This window comes from Ctenopharyngodon idella, chromosome 5, assembly GCF_019924925.1.
Source record: "Ctenopharyngodon idella isolate HZGC_01 chromosome 5, HZGC01, whole genome shotgun sequence".
NCBI lineage: Eukaryota > Metazoa > Chordata > Actinopteri > Cypriniformes > Xenocyprididae > Ctenopharyngodon > Ctenopharyngodon idella.
The window spans coordinates 36,071,409-36,098,077 of record NC_067224.1 but is presented as its reverse complement, the minus strand read 5'-3'; the positions used below and the strand labels follow the sequence as shown (position 1 = coordinate 36,098,077).

Here is a 26,669-nt window from a genome sequence, read left to right as displayed (position 1 = left end):
AAGGCTTCTGAAGCTATCACAGACCCATTCATCACTGGACGCTTATTTATAGGGGCTAAATTTGGGTGTTTTACGAGCAATAAACATTCTTTACATACAGGAGGATTAACTTAGGTCACTGATTTCACCATTGAATTACACTGAAGCGAATGGTTTTAAGTGCAGTTTGTACATATACAGATCTTCATATTTAATATAAAATAGAGTGCAAACAGAACCTGTCATGACATTCATTTTGTGAATCGCTACAGTTCATCTCTCTGGGGTCAAGTGAGGCCATGTATCAGTAACTGTACCAACCACTGAGAATCATTACCAACTCTCTCTGCCAAACTCGTATACATTAAAACACACACACACACACACACACACACACACACACACACACACACAAAATGGGGACATTGCATAAACTTCTATTTTTTTATATATATATATATATATATATACACACACAGTTACTTATTGCTATAGACTAATCCTAACCCTAACAGAGAACTTTCTGCATTTAAATAAATAAACACCCTAATTCAACCCCTTGCAAACACCTATTCGCTTTTTTTTTTTTTTTTTTTTTTTTTTTTTGCATGTAAAATAACAAATAATACATTAGTAGTAGACTTGACATGCTATACAATTTGAAGATATTTTGAAGAGTAGTACTGAAAAAAAAAATACTACTAGGTTTGGAACAACATGAGGGTGAGTAAATGATGACAGAATTTTCATTTTTGGGTGAACTATCCCTTTAAGTACATGAAAAATGCTCAAGAATGCTATGTGTTTAAGAATTAATGTACAAAATTATTTATTTTATTTAATCAAAAATCTGATTTATACACACGAACACACACACACACACACACACACAATCTAAAACTATTGTAATTTGTTCATTTAATTTGTTAATTGTTTTCAATTTAAATATTTTAAATCATTATTCTTTAACTCTAATGAATTTAATTCTTATGTATTTAAATTGAATTCATTATTAAATTTAAATTTTTTAAGGTTTCTGATTATTGTATTAACATACATGCTGTTTTTATCATATTAATTGAGTAAGAAAGAAAGAAAGAAAGAAAAACAGAAAGAAGGACAGACAGAAAGAAAGAAAGACCAATACATGAAAGAAAAGAAAAAAAGAAAAGAAAAGACCAGTCACATGCAGCACCTAAAATACACTGCAATAAATAAATAATAATAATAATAAATAATAATACGTTTTTTTTCTCAGTATTTTTGTCTTGTTTTCCAGTACAAATATCTTAACATTCTTAAATCACGACACATTCACTTAGTAAGAAAAGTTACTTAGATATTAAGTTGTAATATTATGTAATATTATTAATATTAATATACAGAATATTATTAATACATGAAAAATGTATTAAAATTAAGTGAGTTTATGTAATTAACTTTAATTTAAAGGGGGGTGGGGGGTATTTTTCTTACTCCACTGGCAGATTTTTTTTTTTTTCTTGTTTTCAGCAAAAACTCATTTAATTGTAATTATTTTTTCAGAAAAGAAAACTTAATATCTTAAACCATTTAGCATCTGAAGTAAATGTACACTGTAAAAAACCAAAGTAGGGAAAACTTAAAAGTTTAAGGCGACAAACTTCAGCAGACTTTTGAGTTTTCTCAACTTGTTTTTGTAGGAGATTTTTGAGTTCTCTCAACTTTTTGTTGTATAAACTGAATACAAGAAGTTGAGAAAACTCAAAAATCTGCTGAAGTTTGTTGCCTTAAACTTTTAAGTTTTCTCAACTTTTGATTTTTTACAGTGTATCTTAATTTAAGAATGTTTAGATTTGTATTGGAAAACAAGACAAATACTGAACAAGTGTACACACTTTCCCTTATAAAAGTCTTAGACACTTAAACAAGAATCTTCAAGGTTCTAAATTAAGATTTTAATGTAATAGGGGAAAATTAAACAATGGATTCATATTCGTTGATCAAAAGAAAAAGTAAAGTATTGATACGTGTCAGCATTTCTATCTCCATCTGCTCTTTCAGCAGCGAGCAGGGCTGTAGACGCGAGAGGAAAAGTCAGAAAGCAGCAGAGGCCACTGCCTCGCTCAACATTCCATTAACACGGACTGAAAATCTACAGGCTCTGCCTCTGCAGACTAATTTGCATCAGTAAACATTCATGCAGCTCCTTCAAAAGCACAGCGGGCAATGAGCCATGATGCTGGAATGTGCGTGCGTGTGTGTGCGTGCGTGTGTTCATTTATTGATTCTTGCTCCAGTGTAAATTACCATTGAACTTCATGTTTACAATTCTGCATAAGTTTCCAGTATGTATTTTTGCACAAGGGTGTGTATCTGTCCAACTGTCTACACGATCGAAAGAAAGAAACAAAGCATAATCGTGCACTCTCAGTGTGTGTTTGCACTAATGCGCCTTCACTGCCACCCAGGTTGCATCGACAGGTGTGTGAAAGGTGAAGTGGTCCATCACGAGAGAGAGTGAGCCATCTCAGGCCCGCGACCCGAAAACATGTGTGTGTCCAAACACGCCTAATATAGATGAGTCACCTGATCCAACATTAGAGAAGCAGGACTCCTCTGATGCTCACCGCACCACAAACACAAACTTGAACCAAAGTGCCACAGGCACACAACTGAGTGTATCATTTGTGCATGTGAATGCGCAGTCTGTCTCAATGCGGATGGCAGATTTAGCAGTAAATGTTGCATTTAGCATCCCATCAAAAAATTCTTCATCCATCTGCAAATTTACATATGCATAAACAAGAAACATCAGGAAGCAATCCAATGATCTATTGTAAAAATATCCCTACATGTGAAATAAAACAAGAATATAACAATTTAGAATTTCGGTGCGCTTAAAAGCATTCTTTTGAATGGAAAAATTACATAAAATGACAAAAGCAATTATTTTGATCTTTGATAGACAATCATTGCTGGCTCTACATTGGCTGACATAAAACAGGGTTTCCGTTCCCTTTCCATCTGTCTATGTCCATCCCATTGCACTGCAGATCACCGCTGGACCACAAAGGGGAGCTGCAGCTTTTTGGAAAACTGCAAACACACACACACACACACACACACACACACACACACACACACACACACATCATTGGGTTTCCATATTTTATGGGGACTTTCCATAGACATAATGATTTTTATACTGCACAAAGTGTATATTCTATCCCCTAACCCTAACCCTTCCCCTAAACCTACCTATCACAGAAAACTTTTTTCATTTTTACGTGTTCAAAAAACATAACTTGGTATGATTTATAAGCTGTTTTCAGAATGGAGACCAAAAAAAACCCATCCCCACAAGGCCAAAGATTTGTAGTATTGCCATCCTTGTGGGGACATTTTGTCCCCACAGCATAGGGAATACCTGAACCACACACACACACACACACACACACACACACACACACACACACACAGTACCAACAGACATGTTACTCCATGTCAAGAAACCCCTGACAATTCAATAAACTAAAAACAACACTTTCATCATGTCAACATTAAACTTCAAGATAAAAGAAACTCTAAATAAGACCTCGAGAATAAAGCGCAAAAGTCTTTAGCGCAACGACACTGCGAGGCGGTCCAAGGGTGTAAACAGGCTTCGGTAAATATCATCACACATGGGCTGTGCCAAATATCCCATGATTCCAAGTCCCACACAAACCCAGGGCTGTGAAGATGAATGGAGAGAGAAATTGGACCCAAACATACTCTGTCTTTTTTTTTTACCCTCGTCTCATTACTGTGTTTTCGCTCCTCTCGTTTTAACCACATGGGAGGTTACTACAACACGCTGCAGCAAGAGGCTTCACTCTGTTGTCTGTTTTTCTTTTCTCCGCTCGCCCAAGATTCGCTCCATATTTCAATCTGGGTGAGGGTGTAAAAAGAGGTCTGTGTTGTGAATTTTGTGCGACTGAGAGTAGAAAAGGAGACCAAAAAAACAAATAATATGCTCACACAAATCACAATTCTTTTGACTAGTGAAAATAGAAGAAAATCCTGAGAAAATCTCAACATTTTTGTGTTGATGTCCTGGATATGGGAGGAAGGATTTTAGGGATGCATTTAAAGTGAAGGGATTTAGGGTGGTGTGTGATTGCATTTTCTAAGGTGCTGAGAGGCAGGTGATTCAGAACCTGTAATACTGAAATGTGCTGCATGAGACAAAAAATTAAATAAAGAAATATATATATATATATATATATATATATATATATATATATATTTGAATGTTTTTTTTTTTACTTTAAAAAAAAAAAAAAATCACAACACAGACCTTAAATTAAACATTTACAAAATCTTTAAGTTAAAGGGATAGTTGTCAAGTTGTTCCAAACCTGTATGAATTTCTTTGTTCTGCTGAACACAAAGGAAGATATTTGGAAGAATAGTAGAAGAGTAACAAAAAAAAAAAAAAAAAAAAAAACTAGGTTTGGAACAACTTGAGGGTGAGTAAATGATGACAGCATTTTCATTTTTGGGTGAACTATCCCTTTAAATACATGAAAAATGGTCAAGAATGCAGTGTGTTTAAGAATTAATGTACAAAATTATTGATTTTTATCTGATTTATACACACAAACATACACACGTACATATATATATATATATATATATATATAAAAAACACAATTATATTATAATTATATATTATATAACAATTATAAACAATTTAAGATCTCTGTCTACATTAATATTCCCCACCAGAGGAAAAATAACACAAATAAGTCAAACACTATGCAAAATCGCATAAAAAAACAACCATTTAGTATACAAATATATAGCATACTTCCTCTATTTCAGCAGACTAAAATAGCTTCAACTGAAATATACATTAATTTGTCTGTTATAATAACAATAAGAAAAATAACAATATACACACTAATATTTTGTATAAAAACATTAAATATAATGGATACAGTAATAAAAATAAAAATATATTATATTCTAAGAAAGATTCTACTAAGAATCTAAGAAAGATACAACTCTATGCAACATTAGATCAAAGTTCGTAAATTAGGACTGTAAAAAGATCAAAGATGAAAATATCTTATAATTTAGTGCTTATTGCATTTCGTAATAAAGTTATTCACTCATTTTATTTGTAGGCATGAACTATAATACAAACTACCATTTTTGAAGAGGTAAAAAAAAAAAGAAGTCAAAACAGAGAAGGGTATCTACTACTACTCTATATTTTCTTTCTTTGTCTTTCTGTTTTGACGAAGATCTTTGGAATTCAGAAAATGTAATTGCCACAACAGAATGAACCCATTAAAAACAGGAAACATAATCTGCTGTACTATTTTTCTTAGTCTCAAATGTTCGTGTCACCTACTAAACATGCCTTAATGGATGCAAATGGAGGAAGTGCGTGACAAACATAATATGTGGCTTGTACGTGCTTTGCGAGACACAGCAGTCAATCTCCACCTCTTCCATGACACTCTGGCCACCCTAAACAGCCTTAACACTGGTTCTCCTGGAGTGCCAGGGATTTCCAGAACTGGTGAGGGGGTGTTGGTCCCAGTGAGAAAAACGTCAACATGCCATGGCCTTCACACACAAATGCACACATATACACATTTTCAGACACATCCACCTGCATATGTATGCATTTCTGTCAATGACACCAACAGAGTAAAACACACACTTTCACATTCCATACATATTTAGTGCACAGCACCGTCCGCAGCTACCAGACTGGACCACATGCTACCTCATCTCTCAGTTTCACAAAGAGATCAAAACAAAGAGGCAACCAGCGCCAAGATGATGAATAACTCTAATCTTTATCGTCTGACCTGCCCTGCCTTCTGATTGGCTGTTTTCTTTCTCATAAGGCTGTACCACGTTATGACAGTCAGCACATCCACTGGAAAACACAAAAATGGAAACACTTTAATTTGCAGTGGTTATGCTTACGGCATTGATTAGGAGTTTATTAATTGAGATTAGAATCTCAAATTCCTGTAGCTCAAACAGTAGAGCAGGCCGTGAGCAATGCCAAGGTCATGGGTTCAATTCTCTGAGAATACATGACAAAATGTATATAGGCTACCTTAAAGGGTTAGTTCACCCAAAAATGAAAATTATTTCATGATTTACTCACCCTCAAGCCATCCTAGGTGTATATGACTATCTTCTTTCAGACAAACACAACCGGAGGTATATTTAAAAATATCCTGGCTCTTCCAAGCTTTATAATGGCAGTAAATGGGGGGCCGATTTTGAAGCGAAAAAAAGTGCATCCATCGTAAAAGTACTCCACAAACCTCCAGGGGTTAATAAAAGCCTTCTGAAGCAATGGGTTTTCGTAAAAGAAATATCCATATTTAAAACTTTATTAACTATATTAACTAGCTTCTGGCAGATGACGGTACACATCGATTTGCGGCGGAAGAGTAATCCCTGACCTGACGCATGACGCAATGACAAACAAGGAAGTGCAAAGGATACAAAACACCGGTCACGAATTAGAAGTCTAAAACGAGAAATTTTAAAGAGAAATGTTGGAAGATTTCGATATAAGAGAAGAGGAGCTTGAGTTTGTTGCACAGCGAGAGGCGTCTAAACTTACGATACTCCTACATCCTGCGTAATACATCGCATCACGTGTTACTAAACTAGTATGCAAGTTATTTTAGATTTAGAAGGCCTTTATTCCCCTAGAGCCATGTGTTCAAAATGGGGCCCTCCATTCACTGCCATTATATAGTTTGGAAGAGCCAGGATATTTTTAAACATATCTCCGATTGTGTTCGACTGAAAGAAGAAAGTCATATACACCTTGGATGGCTTGAGGGTGAGTAAATCATGGGGTGATTTTCATTTTTGGGTGACCTATCCTACAAGTTGCTTTGAATAAAAGCATCTGCCAAATGGATGAAATTTGGTGTGGGGTTTACTTTGAAACTATTTTCACACAGAAATTGCTAGTAAATTTCACAAATAATTACAAAGAATTGACAAGTAACATATTGATGTAGAATGACTGATTGTATTTTGTTGTAAAATTTACTCAAATAATCTTTTATTCACATCACTTTTCACGGTGTATATCTGGGAATGCTCTATCAATTCTTCCAAATTTAGCATTTCACTCAAACCCCATATTGTTCACAAGCCCATGTGACTTCCTGCTCTTCATCTGGATGGCAGAGATGAGGAGCACAGGAAAGAGCCATGGCGATTTCCTGTATTTTTTTCCCTCTATGGACCAAACTTTATTTTAGTTGGTTTTCCAACCAAGTCATTTGGTCATTGTGACTGGGGGTGATGGGTATGAATTCACCATTCTGAGATTTTAAAGCATCTTGTGCTAAATTTAACTCGCATGGATCTTTCTAAATGAACAAGTTAGCCATACGTGCCCATCATGTGCAAAGATCATCACTATGTACCCTCCTTAAAATGGCGAAAACTCTAATCCTGTGCATAATGGAGCAGTGTCATCGAATTACACTCCACCAATGAAATTAAATGCAGAAGAAAACAGACAGAAATGTGGGAGTAAAATTAAAAAACAGCAAGACATGGAGTCCTTCACTGCTGTCAATCATGGTTGGTCTTTACAGTAGTCCAAGGACACATTCATTCTCTGCATGACCAGCTGAAAACAGGCTCCAGTTCTCAGAAATAGAGTGAAGGTAATAGAGAGAGGACAGCAGCGGTCAGCAGTAGCAGCAGGAGGGAGAAAGAGAGAAAGAAAGAGATGAGCTTGCAACCTCTCCGGAATAACAACATGAGACCTTCGCATATTAAAATAAACACTGACTTGAGGTCAACTGGAGGAAGATGGTGACTCTACATTAAATAGTAACTAGTGATAATTACGAACAGAGATTCTCCTTATTCAGAGCTTAAAACAAATTAGAGATACAATTGCACCAGATCCTTCTGAGATGGAGAAAAGGGTCTTAATTAATTTGGAAGATCACTGCGGCCCTGAGTCCATATCATGGGTTTTTTGTAACAGGAATGCCAGCTATTTACCAGCTGGCCAATGGGAGAGCTGGAGAGGGGTTAGGTGATGATGGGCTTGCCGCCTCTGCTCAGATAGGAAAAGGATACTTTTCAAAAGCTAAAAGCTTTCCCATTTTAAAACAAAGGAGGGGGGTGATTTTTCTGAAAAACCTCATTCGTGGGACATTCCATGGTCTCTGTGTTCTGTGAGAAATCTGCTCGACAAAATATGTTTTCGTGACCCTTTCAAAACTGCCTGGATTTATATGCAGCGTGAACCTGCGGAAGACCACTATGGCCACATTTATCACACAGTGGAAAAAATACACGCCAAGTTTAAAATAAAAACGGATAAGAAATCTGTCATAAATTGTCAATTGTCTGCACATTTAACATTAAAAACAGGCACCTATAAAATCATTACCATCCTCCCAAACATTCCCATACTGAAGGAGAAGTACAGTTGGAAGGATTAATCATTGATGTCACAAATATTACATATATTTTGCATTTAGATTTTACAAAGAGAAAATCATTGCAGGGTTCATCCCAAGTCAGTAGAACCAAAATGTGGAGCTCTTAATAATGAAAAAATGATATTAATAATTAAAATATGTGATGCAAATTTAGTCTAAAATTGTATTTTTAAAATTTCCTCTATAAATTAAGTAGCTATAGATCAAATGCCATCTGGTTTATTTAGTACTATAGTTCAGTGGTCTATGAAATTTCTTAATATTAGTCTAAGCAAAACTGTAAGTTGGGTGGACAAATTATTAATAAATACATGACCTGAAATCTAACGATTATTAATAAAAAGTAAACAAATAATACATGCTAAAAGGGACATTTATACTGCCATTACAGGTCCAAATTCAAGGGTCAACTTGATATTTTAACTCTCTCTTGTCTAATGCGTAAAATGTGCGTGACAAACTCCTCCAAGGTTACTATTTGTTTGGACACATGAGGATAACTGTTTCATTGTATCCATGACCATTGTGTTTTTACGTCCCTATACTCAAATGACAAAAATAAAAAACGAACAATTTAACAGGAAACATGAATTTTTGAGCCAAAAAGGAAGCGTGTTTACAGTAAATGTTCTTTAACCATGCCCAGTTCATGTCCCCCGTTATTGTCACATTTCCCGTTTCTGACAGACAGATCCCATGACAGGGATGCTGAACAAAACTAGCAAAACGCTAAAGACACGACATACACCACAATGTGAACAACTTTACACGATGATTTTGTTTAAAAACATACTGATAGCCCCAAGCAAGACACTGAGACATTTTGATCGATTTGTAAATAGCTAAAATAACAACTATAATCTTATTATTATTAATTGATTGTGATAATTTTTACTGTTATAACAATGTTAAGTTTATCACCATGAATAGAAAATATTGTACATATACGAACATAAAACTTTTTCGGCCTTTTAAATCAACGAAATGTATATCAATATTTTTTTAATATGATGTCTTCTTAACTTTGTTTAGGACTTTCACAACTAATATTGCTAGTAACAAAAAAGTAGGCTACCACCAATAACAATATATTACACCAACACAACTACCACCACCCCAAAAATATAGGTTCATGAAGAACCTTTAACATCCATAGAACCTTTTCAATGCACAAACGGTTCTTTATACTGGAAAAAGGGTTCTTTAGATTATAAAATGTTCTTCACACTAAGAAAATTATGATTCTTTTAAGAACTGTTCACTGAAAGATTCTTTGGATAAGCAGAAATGGCTCTTCTTTAAGGCGTCGCTGTGAAAAACACCTTTTGGAACATTTATTTTTAAGTGTACGACTACCACTAACAACAAGTAATTAATATTACTATTATTATAATTATAAAACACAGGCCTATCAGCAGGAATGGAAAATATTTCACATTTACGAAACTAATTCTGGGAATAGCTCTTATCACTATTATGTAATCACAAAATTACAATACCTCTAAAATAGATTTCATTCATCATGCACCAGCATTCAGTCCAACTTTATGCAGTATTAGCAAAAAGACAATTACATTTTCAATTAGCCAGACTCTATTTTGGGGGGGCATTTTTGCGGTGTATTTTTGCTACATGAAACCGGTCCGGGAATCAAGGGACATCTACTCAGCAACCCAACTGTCAGCGGTCAACTGCTCACTTCCTGCGGGTCTTATTCGGGGATTTGGGCTAATATTTATATAGGATAGGATTTTATATACCGTCCCCATACATGAATGCTCGAAAATCAGCGCCGCGCGCTCCTCTGACACGCTATGATTTATTATCTGCTAATTGATATCAGGTTCTAATTAACATCTGACCGTTTTCTCTCTCCGGGGTTTTGTAAAAAATTGGAGAGATACCTAAAAAACGCCTGGAGGCACTGTGAGATACATGCAGTGTGGAAGGATCTCATTCATGAACATTGGATGCTGATAGACGCAAATATCACAAACAGATCCCGGTGTAAAACATGAAAACGGGGGACTCAAATTAGGCTATAGGGGGCTATTTTTGTTTAGGTGTTTGCAGTGGCTTTCCCTGCAGGTTAATCATCTTCGCACCTTTGAAAGGATACAGAACATGTCTTGACATAGGAAAGTTTCTAATGAGGCATCGAATCTCGTGTTACCACAGCCGAACCCAAAGCCCGCGCGCGCAGGACCACACAGTTCACGAAACACTGAAAGAGTTATGCCCCTTCATAAATATTAATATAAAAATATCAATATCCTTCAGAAAATCTCGTTTTCTTTACTATGATTAGGAAACTCACTACTATTAATATTGCTACAACCTCGAGAAATATACCATAACGAGAAAACAATATGCTAAGTATTGCAATATATTATATAAAATAGTTTTTTTTTTTTTCAGGCCAGTTGATTCACAAACACTAGTGAATCTTCTACTAAATGAACACCGAAATAAAACATAAAAACTTAAATTCATATATAAATACACGGGAACCATTTTAGGTTACGAAAAAGTTCATTTTATTTATTTATTTTTTTTAAAGTCAATAACTGCTTCCCGTAAATAATGACAAGATTTTTTTTTTTTTTTTTTTTAAATAAATCGATAATCCCATGTGAAAATTCTCCACTAAAATTTGAACTTAAATTGTTTTGAGCATTTTTGTTCAGTTAATAAATAGCCTATTGTTAATATAAATGCGGGATGAAAATAAAGTAGGTTATAAGGCTTGTCGGGGGAAAAAATACGGCTTATAAATTAATTTTCTCATGTTCCTAAAGGTGCATCCAGCATTTAAAAAACATCCTCATATTAATAGTAGGCTATATTCGAGTCAATTAATGTTAATATCTTCTGTATATTTGCATAAATGAGCACGTGTTTGCTGTTGTTTGTTCTTAAACGATAAAAACGCTTTGTCCAGATTATCAACCAAAGAGCCGTGAAATAAATGCTGAAAAATCATCTCAGAATAAATGATACTTATTCATTAAAAACGTTGATCATTTGATCATCCGAACTAAATGAATTGTAAGCAGTGAATTTCAACATTAATTTCATTATTTCAGCTTAAAATAACGTCTAGTAATTGATTACTCCAAACATTTAGGCTACTGTTATTTTCAAGTGGAAAATATGACTCCAACTATCGAATATTTTATTCGAGCATTTCCAAATGGTGCTCTGATATTAAAACAGGGAATTAAGTTTAACACAAATAATATTTGCTCTCAATTCGCATATGGAGAACAATAACGGCCATCATTATACAAAAAGATTATTTTTAGATAAAAAAATAAATACATAGGATACATAATCAATTTATCAAGCTGTGTAAATGTCCTCTGCACGCGTGACAATATCTATTGCAGACTGAACGTGAACTTGCAAAAAAAAAAAGACAAAAAAGAAAGTTTGGTCAAACACAGATTCAAAATCGATTCAAAACAAAACAACGACACTTAACATTATTTACTATGTCACGAAACTTTGATCCATTCAAGTATTCATATTTGAATTCTAACTTGTTCAAGCTTCACAATGTTTGTAATGAAAACTGTTATAAAACAGGTGAATAATTTAAAGACTTGTCTTTTTATCTCGTATTATCCTGTATCTTCAGGATAAATGGCTTCTACTTTAGATGTAATACGGTATATCCAGGAAGAAATCATACACACACGTACACATACTCATACACACCTGGTGGATTCTGAAAGGCGCCGTTGAGAGACAAAACAGGAAGTGTGTCTCCCTTGAAAACATCATCCAAACCACAAATTAATGGTGTATACTAATTCCACCAAAGCATAACTTATGCTACTGTATCACTGTGATTAAACTGTGAAGCTCCAGTTTAATACAACGGAAGGTTCAGAAAAAATATATGCTAAAAGAGGAGCTTGCATGTGTAAGTAAATATAGCTAATAAAATCTTCCAATCTTACAAATCTACACGGTAAATATTGTCTATTTTTAAACACACTTTTTTTCTAAATTATAATTTGTAAAAAAAAATTTTTTTAAAAAAAAATAAAAACTACGGGTGCCAAAAGAGACGGATAAAAAGGACAAAGGGGTGCACAGAATTCCCTGTAAGGCAAATTGGGTTAAGACAAATATAGGCTAAATGCATTTTTGCCCCAAGGTCAGAATCCGCTGTTGACTGATTCGCTTAAACTTGTACTTGCAGATGCTGTGGTGAAAAAAAAAAAAAAAAAAATCAACAGGTTTTTTCAAAAAGGGAAAAAAAATTTTTTTTTATCTTACTATTATTATCTGAATATAGCCTACAACTACGCATTTTTCCTTGCGTAAAATCTAAGATCTGTTTTCCGTTGCGCAGCATTACGGTCTGTCCAGTTTTTATCAAGCTCTGAATTGTGTCTGTTATCACCTGAGTATTTACAAAGGACGCTTCCGACTTGACAGTGATGAAGTGATCTGGAATCAAAAGACACATCTGATAAAAGAAGGAAATACTTTACGCACGCCTACCTCTTGATCTTGCACAAACTCACAATCACTGCAACCATTCCTACAAATAAAAAGAAATAAGGTCAAATTGAGTTATGTGTCACCAATGCAACAATTTCGTTTTCTGTTTTAATGCTGTACTGCAAAAGCACCTTAAATAGGCTACTGATGGAACAGTATTACAGAAATAATTTTCAAGACCTTTTATGTCAAAACTAATTAATCAAATCATGTAAATGGTCCAAATTTGTAGTAGCTAAATAATCAGAAGAACATAGGCTAAGAGAATATAATATAAATGAAAGGCCTGTTTAGAATAGAATTGGGATACGTGTTACTAATAAAAACACTAATTGTAAATATTTATTTGAATCAACCGCCCACACACCTCGAATCATTCCTTATAGAAGAAAATAACATTTGTTTATGTACGAACGATAGCATGCTAGGCGCAAGATAAACATCCAAAAACAAATAGTGTTAAGCTGAAGTGAAAACAGTGGTGTCGTTAACTAGGTTATCTCATTAGTGCCCTGCTGCTTTTGCCTGTTATTCAATCGCCCGAGTGTAAATTAGATTCAATCCGGTTGCTATCGCTGCAGGTCAACAAAACATAACTTTTGTTTCTATTCATTAATTATGAACCTTGATAAGCCGATAACCAGTTAGATATTGTATACCAGAGAGAAGGGTCAAGTGCCTAAGCCACGCGATACACTGCTTACGTTTCACGTGCACTTGGGTCATTATCTGGCTGCATAGACATGGACTAGCAAAAAAGCAAACATTTCAGCAACATAATGTCTTGCTCACAGTTATTGCCCATTGAGAACTCGAGAAATTTTAAATAAATTATTTCATAAGCAAAATGTCCTGACATGAACTGGCAATTTGAATAAATTAAAAATTAAATAAAATATAAAAGTATCGCAAGTGTGTAAGGGCATTGCCCTGAAGCAAAGAAGAAAAGTTTGACTAAATGATTTTAAAATGCGTGAAAACAGCCCATGGGTTAGTTATATATGCATTCCTAAAGCTTCCAATAGAATTAAAAAAGAGGTTTACAGTCTGACGCTTCAGTGTAAATTTCTTAAACTTTCTGAAATTAAAAATATATATATATTAATATTATTTATTTTAAATCCAGAAACCAATATGACGATCTGAAGAGCCTATACTGTAACATCCAGAATCTTTAAAGGACCATATAGCAGCCTGCAGCTCAAAAACAGTATACAGTGAGCCTCAGATGTTGCAAAGAACCACTGAAGAACCTTTGTTGAACGCACTGATAGGTCGACCGCTTTAAACTGGATTCATTTAGCGAGCAGTTCAGTGTGTCTGCACGCAGTTCACTGGTGTAGTACAGTTCAGAGTGTCTGTGCTTGTAATGCTTTCCACTACCAGTGGGAAAAGTCACAACATATAATTTGCTGTAAAAGTACAGCAGGACATCCGCGTGACGTTTTCTTTTTCTTTTCTCTTTTTTTCTCGCCAGTGAATTCAAATTTGGTACAGTGATTGACAAGGTCCTATTCAAATAAAACATCCCGCGGAGAGCGTGCAGACTTTTTTCAACCGTGCACGGGAGGCGTGGAGCTCGCGCTTCTGACATTCTCTCCCGCAGTAGCTCTTCTCCAGCGAGCCTTTATGACATCACCCAGACACCGCGGCTGAAGAAAACAGTTTTTTTTTTTTTTTTTGAGTGTGTGTGGAAGAGCGATGTTTTAATACAGCCGGACGTGTTCGAGCAGATCTTTTAATTGGAGCATATAAAGCACAGCAAATTCCGTGGGAATAGTTTGTTTTGAAAACAGTGGAGAGCACCAACATCGCCAAAAGGCCCTTTCTCAAAGAATGAAACTTCGTGTACTTCGAGTTATTGTTTGTACTGTCTGTGTTCTCGACATGGAGTAGCTCGGAAGGGGGTGGAAGCGGTGTTCCTTGACTCGGTTTCTCGCTTATGGACGACAGTAGTCCCCTTTCTCCAAAGGCAAATGCTTTCAGTATTGCCTGTCTGATTTCAGCGAGGGATCAAGCAGGAAACACGACATTTGACAAACACGCCACTAGCCTGGACAAGCAAGTGGTGCAAAACTGCTCCAGACCCATTAAAATGCATTACAGCACTGTCACGCGGGAGATGGAAGGTACGGGCACGATCTTGACAATAACCTTGTGATCATTTGTAGGGCTCGCGCAGTTTGTTTAACACTTTCTCGTCGCGAGAAACGTTCAGCTATCGCAAAAGACACGTGTATTTCAATATTCTAATGCAGAATTCAACACAGCCCAACTCATTGAGTAAATAAAACGCCGCGCGTTCCTCTCCGCGCACTAATTTGTACAATAGCCAGAACTGCAAATAATTTGTCCAAAGTTGCAAATTAGCTGCAACTTGTAAAACAGGCTCTAGTCATTGCATGGTCCTCAAATGACATAAACCGTCCAAGTAAGCATTAAGTATACTACGTCCAAAGCAAAACGAAGCCTTCAAAGTGCCACAGGAATCTAGGAAACTCAGATTCCACCTCCAACCCAAGGATGAGCCTGTCAGACGAGCAGTGGCACGGATAAAACCCAACAGCAAAATTGCGAACAAAAGAAAATAGCATTCGAGAAACAGACGGGAGACTTGTTCCTTTGCAACATTAGTTGTTTGTCCATGTTGCGCGGGTGTTTGTTTGCTTTGCGAAAAAAGGTTACTCTCCGTCGTGCCAGCTAACCAGTCTATTGTTAGTGGAGGGTGGTGTGGGCGATACACTTATCCAAAAGTAAATGGGTGCCGGAAAGCCCATTATAAGGGGCGCACTTCTCTGTCAATCAGTCTCGTCCCAAGGCGAGGAAAGGCACATTACCTGCAGTTCCTTATCTAAATAGAAATAAGAACCGGTTTTATCGCAAAGGGGAGGCCCTATGTGAGAGATAAGAGAGAAGTCTGGATTTCAGTTTAGCAGAGGGGCAGGACAGAGGCCGCTTGGAACAGTTCACAGCGCGCAAGTCTTTGAAAACAACGGACCAAGTTTAGATCATCGGTAATCAATACGAAGCTACTTAGGAAGGCGTTTTACAGGTTCTGCGAAAAAGAAGGCACGGGCTTTCTAAGTACTTCACCTATAGGCAATATGCGTTAACCTAGAAGGAGACCATCGTTCTTGGATACATTCATAAAAGCAGGAAACTTTCCGATACGCGACACACTTGAGGACATCGTAAAATTACTCTATATTTGATAACCCTAAGCGAACTCCTGCATTCACTTACATATTGTTGCTTTTAAACTCGAGTCCTGCGCAAATTGTAAACCCAATTTTTGGAATGATTTCAGCAATATCAAGCCCGTGGCTGACGCAGCTGTCCCATTTTTGCGATGTTGCAGCCTTCACGACCAGCAGCCTGAGCAGTCTCAATACGCCCGGGAGTTACCATCTCTCTCCTTCGCCTGGGGATCCCTACAGCCATCATGAAAGCCAGTTTGAGCCGTGCCCGGCTGCCCAGCACGGCTACAACTATTCCGGATCCAACCCAGCACAGGCCACGGCACAGGGAGACACCGGAACGTCCAACTGCTCCTCGTCGTCTTCAAGCTCAACGCCGAACAAAACGCTGGTCAAAAAGAACCCTAAAGTAGCCAATATTAATGTACAGTTGGAAATGAAGGCGCTCTGGGATGAATTTAATCAACTTGGAACTGAAATGATTGTCACAAAAGCTGGAAGGTGAGTTGACAGGTTTCTATACTAAACCTTTTTGAGATAATTTGACAACAAGTTGTTGTTTTAATACAATTTATCGACATTCATGCGGAGGAAATTACAAAAGACTTGTAGTGATTTTTAATTTAACACTAACAAACGTATAATGTTTAACATAGCTACAATTAAATATCCATTTCAATTGTTTGAAATGTAAATTAAACTTCATAATCAATCTACTTGAACTACTGACGTGTTAAACATTATCGTTTGGTAATTGATTAATAAACCATTTTCAAATTCATTTCAAATCTGTTTCTCGCACGGGAAAGACACATTTATCATCGTATTGTCAGAAAGTTCAATAGGTCCGATTCTGAATAAATACCCTTAACAGTGCATTAGCTTAGCACAATCATCATGGCCATTTAAAATGAAGTGTAAACAGCCCATTGTGTGTATTTAAACAGCGATAAGACAGATAGCATGAGATACAGTACATTTTTAGCTCACCTGTGTGCTAAAGGGTTTCTGACTGACTTTCACGATTAATATGCATAGCTATAGTGTCTTATTTGTACAGCCCGATCTGTTTATTCAGGTGAACGTCGAGTTTTAGCTTGCATTTACTTCGTGCAAAACAGACCGTGATTAAATGAATATCTATATATACACTAAATGACTAAGATAAATGCGCGCGAGCGTACACACACATACAAATTCACACATGTATTTGGATATTACCAGGCCTCAGTCAGGAAGTGTTACACTTTGATGCTCCAAGGTACGTTTCTATCAGCAAATTATCTTTTAAATAAAAATCACATGTGGCAGAAGGGAGCTGAACGACACATAATTTTAGAAGCATCTGCGTAAATACTGACAATGAGGTCACTAGACCACTACACGGACCGTTCATCTAGTTTAGTGTTAATTTCTTGCAGCTGCTGTGGCCTACTTTTAATTCAAAGCAGTTCAGTCAATGGTGAATAAAACATTGCAGGCATCGTAAAAAAAATTGGCTTTTATTCTGATTGGTAGCCAAACATCGCGATAACACTAATCTCTCTATTAATATTAGCTAGACCCCATATGTCGTTACACATAAAAGTGCATTTTTCCAAGGTCTGTAATATTTCAGTCTAATTTGCCTTATGGCTCAAACATTCGGCACAGAACATTTTTTCTTTCACGGTGCATCAGCTTTAGCTTTATTATCCTTTCCAATTAAATATACAGGCCTATATCGATGAATGGCTGCACGTCTGAAAAAGAAAACTATACATTACAAATCTTTGGAAATAGATTTTTCGATTTAAAGTCATATGTTTTAAATCGAAATCAATTTTTTGTTTGCATCCATTTAGCTTGTCACAATTTCTGCCATATTTTTACTCAATCTTTTTAAAGTTTCAGCTATTTTTTCTCATCAGTAAGCCGGATTGAATTAAAAGTGGGCAAAAAGTGCATTTAACTTACCACTTCAGCTAACTTATCACTGTAACTTTAGCACCAATTTGATTTCAATAAATTAAGACAGCTTAATTTTTCAATTTCAGTACGTTGATTTTTTTTACTTGTATATTGAATGTAAGCAAAACAGACAAGTAAAAGCTATTAGTTATTTACCTGCATGATTTTAGGAAGAAAAAAAAAGAAAATCTGGGCCTAAGTTTGATTAAATAATACATTAAGGTTAATATCCAAATATCTCAAATGCAAACTGTCACCATGCTAAGTAGCTATATACTAAAGAAACTTCAATTTATTAATAAAAATAATTAATTAAAAGCAAATAATAAGACTACAAGTACCGGTTCAATCTGTAAAAACAATGTGCTTTTCTTCATGGCCTAAAGACGCGTATTAAGATTGATCTTAATTAAATGCATGGCTAAACATTATCTGCAATATGGCATAAGAGGGTTAGGTTAGCAGCATTAATGATGACTCTTATGAAGAGTCACGGCTTTGATTCATAATGATCTGCGTTATGCTCGATGCTAAACGGTGGAAGATGCGGCTATAAAAGTGAAAGATGAAGGACATACTAATAGTGAGACATATTTTACCTGGTTGTCCGCTTATGTGTGTGCGCGCGCGAGGTCATCTGTCATTCCAAAGGTGCTCACTATACACTGAATCTAAGGGAAGGCACTTTAAAAGCTACTTTAGCTTCACCTATCCACAACTAGCGCCATGAAAAGACACTCGCGTTCACTGAACAATGATTCCAGTATCACTTTCACTGGTATGCAGCATGTGGTGTGCCTGCGCTTCAGAAGGCTGCATACAGAAGGGCTTGTGGTTTCAGAATAATGTATTTATCGACCCATATTTGAGCACAGCATGCGTTCTTATGTGTTTGTTCTGCATAATCGACGAATGCATCCTTGTGCGCAGGCCTATGTGTGTGTTTGTGAAAGAGGGAGAGGGAAAGACTGCGATGTTTCATAGTAGGTCCGAAGTGTGCTGGAGATAATTCGCGCGCGTAACACAGACCTAATATTCTATATCAGCTAAAAACAGATTTGGAGTCAGTATAAGAATGTATGTATAATTGTTACATTCCAAATTGGTAGCAAAAATATTGCGGCATCACAACGATCCAATTAGAGGAAGATTTATATAAAATGATTTCATTAATAGAAAACGTAGTAAATGTATAACCAACTGGTTGCATTCTGCTCTCCAGACGAATGTTTCCTACATTTCAAGTCAAAATATTTGGAATGGACCCAATGGCAGATTACATGCTCCTGATGGATTTCCTACCAGTGGATGATAAACGATACAGGTATGTCATAAGCCTACGTACTATGGCGCATACTATTCATACACCACTATCTGCATCAAAACGAATAAACATATTTCGACGTTACATCACATTTTTATTAGGCTACTACTTGAATCCGCATAATGTCATATGAATCATATTTATAGAGAATATTATTATAAAGAGCACAACATAACTGTCTGACGTTGCAAACGGAGTACTCATTCTCTTTCTTCTCTGTACTGAAGGTATGCCTTCCACAGTTCATCGTGGCTGGTGGCGGGAAAGGCTGATCCAGCGACTCCAGGAAGAGTGCACTATCACCCCGACTCACCTGCTAAAGGAGCGCAGTGGATGAAACAGATCGTTTCCTTCGATAAACTAAAACTAACCAACAATCTGCTGGACGACAACGGACATGTATGTGTTACTTAGTCCTAAAAAATAAATGTTTATTATTGTAAATTGCCTTTAATTATGAGATATTCAGCTTTTGTCATATTTCATTTTTATTTGAGAACAGCACAGACCAGTGGAAGATTGAGAGGAGTAAATATAGCGTTGGACAAATCTGCACATTTGAAGGCAGTATTTAATAACACTAAATAATTAGTAGGAAATAATTAGTGTAGGCCTATTTATGACTCTGGACGTTAATTATGCCTATATTGTCTCATTAACGGCGTAAACACAAATTAGCATGGGAAACGCATAGCTAGCTATCATACATTAATTGTCAATGTTTATTTAGACTTTTGGTTGCTTCTTACTTTTTCACATTTAAAATTTAATTCAATATTATTTTTATTTATTTTTTTAAAATAAATGTATTAATGTAAAGTACCATACATTTTCCAAATAATAAGTTTATATCTACTTGTAAAGCGCGACACATAATTCGCCTCAAACGAAGCGATGACAGCGTGCCTGATTTCTACTTTTTTAATCGTGTTAAATTATATTTATTGCTCTTGCAGATCATACTGAACTCAATGCACAGATACCAGCCCAGATTCCATGTGGTCTACGTGGATCCTAGGAAAGACAGTGAGAAATACGCCGAGGAAAATTACAAGACATTTGTTTTTGAGGAGACCAGATTTACCGCCGTCACAGCGTATCAAAACCACAGAGTAAGTGCTCATCTCTGACACTAATTACTGCTTTTTAGAAAGACCTTCCTGTTGTCACATATAGGCTACAAACTGGTTGTAATATTACAGTAATCACAGAATTAAACACACTAGTAGTCTATTTTACGGAGAAGTGCTAATGTAGCCTACTTATTTGCATGTATATCTAGGCTATTTATTGTTTGTGAATCATGGCGGTTTCCTAAATCACGATCCTATTAAAAAAAAAAAAAAAAAAAAATTCCGAGTATCGTGAGAATATTTTTAGAACCGAGTTTTTTTTTTTTAAAGAAACTACTCTTTTTATATGATTTCAATATAGGCTACTTTTGAAAGCAATACGCATTTATTTATTAGGCTATAATTAACACACCGTTCTAATTACTTTGAACACACAAATACTCTTTATGAAAAGCAAAATTAAAATAAAATTTAAAACGATACACTTAAAGACTGCGGTGTCACTGATGCTCTCGCGCAGCTGTCCAGTGTTTTTCTTCTCTTTTTTCATCTGTCTTTCCTGCTCTGTCTTCTATCAGTTTGACCTCTTGATCTCCAACTCTCACCGCGGGCTTTACATTTGTTTTTCAACTCATTCCGGAAAATCACGCACACATCTTCTTCACAGCGCTTTTCCACAGCCATGAGGCATTACCTCGCGCGTTCATATTTAACATAAATAGTTTTCAGTCTGTGTCCAAATAAATGTTGAAATGTGTTATTGTTAATATAAATACAATCGTCGAGTGTCTACGCCCTTTCAGTAATAGCGCACATACATTAACATTGTTGTATACGCGATTAATTGGAGCGTTACGTGGCAGAAAAATGAGTTTACAATTTAAAAAACGCCTTATAATAACACAAGCTCTGGATTGGACTTTGAGAAATGATTATCAGTATAAACAATTTCATTGTCCGAATAAAAACAAAATGAACAATATTGGAGGTCAATACCCGAATTTGTTCATTTAGCAACGCCATATTATTCACGTTTTCACTCTCTTCCTCTCAGATAACACAGCTGAAAATCGCCAGCAATCCGTTTGCCAAGGGCTTCAGAGACTGTGATCCGGAGGACTGGTGAGTTTTTCTTTTCTTTCTTTTTTTTTTTTTTTTTTGGGCTGCTGCTCAACTAAGATAAATGTATTAAAAATATTAGAAGGACATTTGATTTTTATATTGAACAATTAAATGCACATTAATGGCTATAGAACATACAAATATGCATTACGCTACATTTTTTTGCTAACTTAAACGTTAAAATAGTCATGAACATGTACACTCTTAAAAATAAAGGTTCTACAACTAACCTTTATTTTTAAGAGTGTATTGCCTTGTTAAATATAATATATAATAATATAATTTTTACAGTATGAAAAAAATCCTGTTCTAATATATACATATATTTCTATGAAAGTAACTTAGTTAACCAATTAACAGGTTTTTACTGTTACATTTTAATATTCTCTTTAAAATTCTATATATAGGGCCTACATATGCTAAAATAAATAAGTTGAAAGACTATGATTTATGGCTCTGAATGACAATTATATTTCTGCTAGAATACCATTTGACATACCACTCATTCATACTACAAAACAATGCATTCCAGAACATGTCACTGATTCTATCTTGCCTGCTTTTCCAGGCCCCGGAATCACAGGCCGGGCTCTCTGCAAATCATGAGTGCGTTTGCTCGAACCAGGAACCCCATGTCCTCTCCCCCGCAGCAGAACGGCACAGAGAAAGGTCTGTATATAAAACACGGCTAACGAAATCTCATTTAGCACGAAAAAAATGTTTTAAAACAATATTCCTGAATTTACAAATGAACATTTCTAAAATATGACAAGACAAATGGTCACATTTGCTGTATGGATAATATTGTGTGCCTATTACACATTTAAGTCCATTACTGATCAAACAGTCCGTACAGGAATGTACACTCACATGCGTAAACATTAAACCGTATTCAGCTGTGATTATCGTGTAAACGCCAAATCGCTAGAAATGAGCAACAGCCCCAAATAAAGGCAGTTAGGATTTTCAGTCGAGTAATGGCTCAGGTCTGTTTGGTCTCTTAGCATCTACGTTCCACTGCGCAAAAGAGTTACATTTGTCTAGTTGAGCACTGCAAATTTCAATACACAAAAGTTTGAACAGCTGCATGCCTGGAGGACATGCTCAGACTGAGACTTTTTCGGTCCTACGCTCTGTGTAAAATGATTTCCTGTGAGAATTTACCTCTTTGGCTGAATGACATATATGACTTATCCTGCCAATCAACCTCAGCACATCTCGTTTCACAAACGAACTAAATTACACAGCTTTTCACTCCAGTTCAGGTCCCTGAACTCATTGTCTGGGCTTCCTACATTTGTAAAGAACCATTCAAAACTCTGCATCTATACACAAACACACTCTTAAAAATACAGGTTTCGTTATTGGCATCAATGGTTCCATGAAGAAACTTTAATGTCTAAGGAACTTTGCCATTGCACAATTTCTATGACGAATGGACAAATGGTGCCAATTACACATCTAAATCCATACACTCTGGGTTGTTTCAACCCATGATTGGGTCAAATATGGACAAACCCAACCGTTGGGTTTAAAATTTTCATTTTAAATATTTAAACCAATGGTTGGGTTTGTCCATATTTGACCCAAACATGGGTTGAAACAACCCAGCAGTGTAATCCATCCACAAACAAACTAAATTACACCGCTTTTCCGTTTATTGTCTGGACCTCCTACACTCAAAAAAAATGCTTGGTTAAAAACAACCCAACAGTTGGGTTAAATGTTTGCCCAATGTGCTGGGCAGTTTTATTTAACCCAACTATTGTTTTAAAGTTACTATATGGCTGGCTAAAAATAAACCCAAAATAGGTTGGAAATTAAAAATCAGATATAATTATTAGAGGCAACAATAATAATCAAAAGGTAAACATTTATTAATAAGCAATTTAAAAAATGTTTATTATTTTATTATTATTTAACCCAAACGGGTTTGTCCATATTTAACCCAGCATTTTTTAATGTAGCAATGTAATGGAAAAACCATTTTAGATTCTCCAATAAACCTTTCTGTGAACAGTTCTTAAAATAACCATTTTTTTTTAGCAATTATGTGTCTGATTTTTTTAATTTCCAACCTTTTTTTGGGTTCATTTTAAGCCAGCCGTATAGTCATTTTTAAACAATAGTGGGTTAAATAAAACTGCCTAGCACATTGGGCAAACATTTAACCCAACCGCTGGGTTTGTCTATATTTAACCCAACTTGGGTTGTTTTTAACCCGGCATTATTTTAAAGTGTACAAAAACCTCTTTTTGAAATCTTTGTTTATAAGAGTGCAGTGTGATTGTGCAAAATAATCCTAAAAATATGACTTGCACCTGGTTATATATCTTATACGATATCATATTATGAAATCTCACAGCTTACACTTTTTCTTTTTCTGTCCCGAACACAGAGGACAGCAGGCGAGAATACGACCGTGACCCCAGCGGCACTCCCCTCCATTCCGACCCTGCTCACCAGCTGATGTCCCGAGTCCTCAGCCCTGCCCTTCCAGTCCTCGGCGGCCTACACGCCGTGCCCCTCACAGCCGGCCCGCGCAGCCCACCCCACGAACTACGCCTCGACGGACACCCCCAACCACCCGACACCCTGCACCATCATCCGTACAAGTATCCCACCAGTTATGAACACTATTTGGGAGCCAAAACCAGGCCGTCCCCGTATCCCTCACCGAGCATTAGAGGCCACGGTTACCACCCCCACATGAACCCAGCCACAGCCAACATGTACTCTGCAACAAGCGCGCCGACTAATTACGACTATGGACCCAGATAATGACTCAATCGGAACCCAATTGAGAGCCACATGGGACAAAACATTATGTGGGAAAAAACCCACACACATACCTTTGTGTCCCAGATTCACAAAACATGTTGAGTTTTGAGTTGGGCACATCTTTTGCAGTGGCTTCTAACAGATGGAAAGAGAAGCTGCCATATTTATTGAAGGGAGAAATGTCACAAATGTCCTTGTGGAGCATAAGGATGAGCTCAACATTAGCTCTGGACGGACTCAGAATCAGAACAATAGCAGTGCACCTGGAAACTGCAGTGTTTGGAGTAATGAGGAGGACAAAGACTTGTAATGCATTATCACGGACTGGAACTGAACTTTTGTGTTGGATGCACTTTTTGTTTTTGCTTTTAAAAAGCCATAAATTATATATTACCCTTGAGCCATCGAGCTTCTATAGATGGAATATTTGCATGTTGCGCTGTTTTGAAGGTGCTGAAATGCCCTGAAATGATTTTTTTTTTTCCTGGTTGAGAATGAATTGTTTTTTTGAAAATGCTAGACCACCTTTAGCAGGTCCGTGAAGCTTGTAACGTGGCACTGACGTACAGCAATTCAAATAAATAAATGAACTGAATGACTGTGCTGAACTTGTAAAATAAACATTAAATATTTTACCTTTAAACATATTCCATTGGCATTTGCAAATCTAATTCTTTCCTTACTTGGAGGAAATGCAAATCCTTGCTTTTATTCTCCTCAGAACTCCAAACATGTTTCATTTGGAAAGAAATTATTGATGCATTATCAAATAGAGAATTGTGATATTGTTAGTTTGGGCCTATTTCAACCTCAGAACGAGAATATGTATCTCCTGTGACAGTAAAAAAAATATTTTATTAAAAGTAAAATATTTATCAGACTTGATGACAAAGAAATGGTAAAATACTGCTAAATTTTAATATTTATTACTTAAAATGTTTATACTTTAAAGGTTTGCTTTAATCATAAAGCCATGGCTGAAGTCAATATGCAAATTCGCCTAGACTCACAGGCAGGCCACTTAATGAATATATATATTAAAAACGAGCTGGAAAGAAAAACAGCGTCCATGTTACACATACTTAAAATGAATAACAAGAAGACTTAATACTAACAGTGTATTTACGAAAAGAAATGCACAAAATAAGTAGGATATAGTATTTATGTAATTCCACTGTAACATGAACACTGTGAATTAAAGTGAACCGTTATGGAAATAGATTAGCCTAATACATTAAACTGCGCTTGGCAGTATATCTACTGTTTCTCTGTACACAGTGATTTAGGTAATCCCATGGTAGAGGAAAGAAACGCTTGCACACCATTTGACCTCTGACAGCTAACGACTTTCTGAAGTATCAAAGGTTAAACAATGTTTCCAGCCATTTGAGCGACGACTAATTGGTCGTATAATTTTTTGTTTGTGGTAACAACTCGATGCACACTGGGACCAGCGATAGCCTACGTAGGCCTAATGGGGACATTTCAAATTGTTCTGCGTTAAAACTGAATTAAGAAAAACAAGGGCAATAAAAAACATTAAACACGAACTAGAATGGCATTATTTTTACGCTTTTTATGCACGCTAAATGTTGCCAAAAAGTATTCTTAATGTCATTATAACAATATTTATTTTTCTGGCCGAATTATAGGCTGGCCTACTATCTACATTATGCTATATATATGTAGCCTTTGAATTAAACATTGAGAATGTAGGCTAATGTTCTGCTGATTCTCTATTCATTTTTACAAACTAATGAATAAATATAAAATATATTTTAAGATAATTGTTTGTAGATAGGCTATTATTTGAAAAAAAAAAAAAAAAATTAAAAGGCCTATATTAATTAATATTTAATTTTACAACAAACGCGATAGTATAGCTTCATATATTGATAGCCTACTAATTTGTCATTAAATCTTTTAGCAATCCGTACATTGTGAAGTGAAGCGCACATGTTATTTCCCTAGTACATTTGGGGCCGGAAGAGCCCGTTTGGAGGATTGGGCCTCCCTTCGCGTGAGCCTGTTCCCGGCTACAGGTAATGAGTTTGGCCCATCAGGAAGACCGGGACACCCGGACCCATGGCTCTTCCGTCAGGGGTCTACCCATCTGTGTTTTCTCTGGTAGCGCTTCGCCTTGATGAGAGGGGCCGACTGGGGCCCACGGTCGCGCAGCCTGTGTACCTGCATCCATGAATGACGACTGACGGCTGTTTCCAACAATGACCGCTTCTAAAAA

The 26,669-nt window shown here is 36.2% G+C and overlaps 2 protein-coding genes across 4 annotated transcripts in view; one reads left to right on the top strand and one right to left on the bottom strand.

Annotated features, from left to right (window-relative positions):
- Positions 1–412: 412 nt before the first annotated feature.
- The window catches only part of gnb1l (guanine nucleotide binding protein (G protein), beta polypeptide 1-like), a 66,654-nt gene continuing 40,397 nt past the window's right edge, over positions 413–26,669 (bottom strand). Inside the window, exon 8 of the transcript XR_007930270.1 lies at positions 413–746. The gene's annotated coding sequence lies outside the window, so the exon portion shown is untranslated. The remainder of the gene's footprint in view (positions 747–26,669) is intronic.
- On the top strand, positions 14,306–25,074 carry tbx1 (T-box transcription factor 1). 3 transcript variants are annotated; one of them, XM_051894174.1, is made up of 8 exons: positions 14,306–15,109; positions 16,339–16,678; positions 19,350–19,451; positions 19,679–19,850; positions 20,408–20,563; positions 21,579–21,646; positions 22,215–22,315; positions 24,045–25,074. In XM_051894174.1, the coding sequence occupies exons 1-8, from the start codon at positions 14,923–14,925 to the stop codon at positions 24,425–24,427; spliced, it is 1,509 nt and encodes a 502-aa protein (XP_051750134.1). In that variant the 5' UTR covers positions 14,306–14,922; the 3' UTR covers positions 24,428–25,074. The 3 variants fall into 3 exon arrangements, with proteins under 3 accessions (XP_051750134.1, XP_051750133.1, XP_051750136.1); XM_051894173.1 differs by having other exon boundaries at positions 14,307–15,109; positions 16,288–16,678; XM_051894176.1 differs by lacking the exon at positions 14,306–15,109 and having other exon boundaries at positions 15,119–16,678.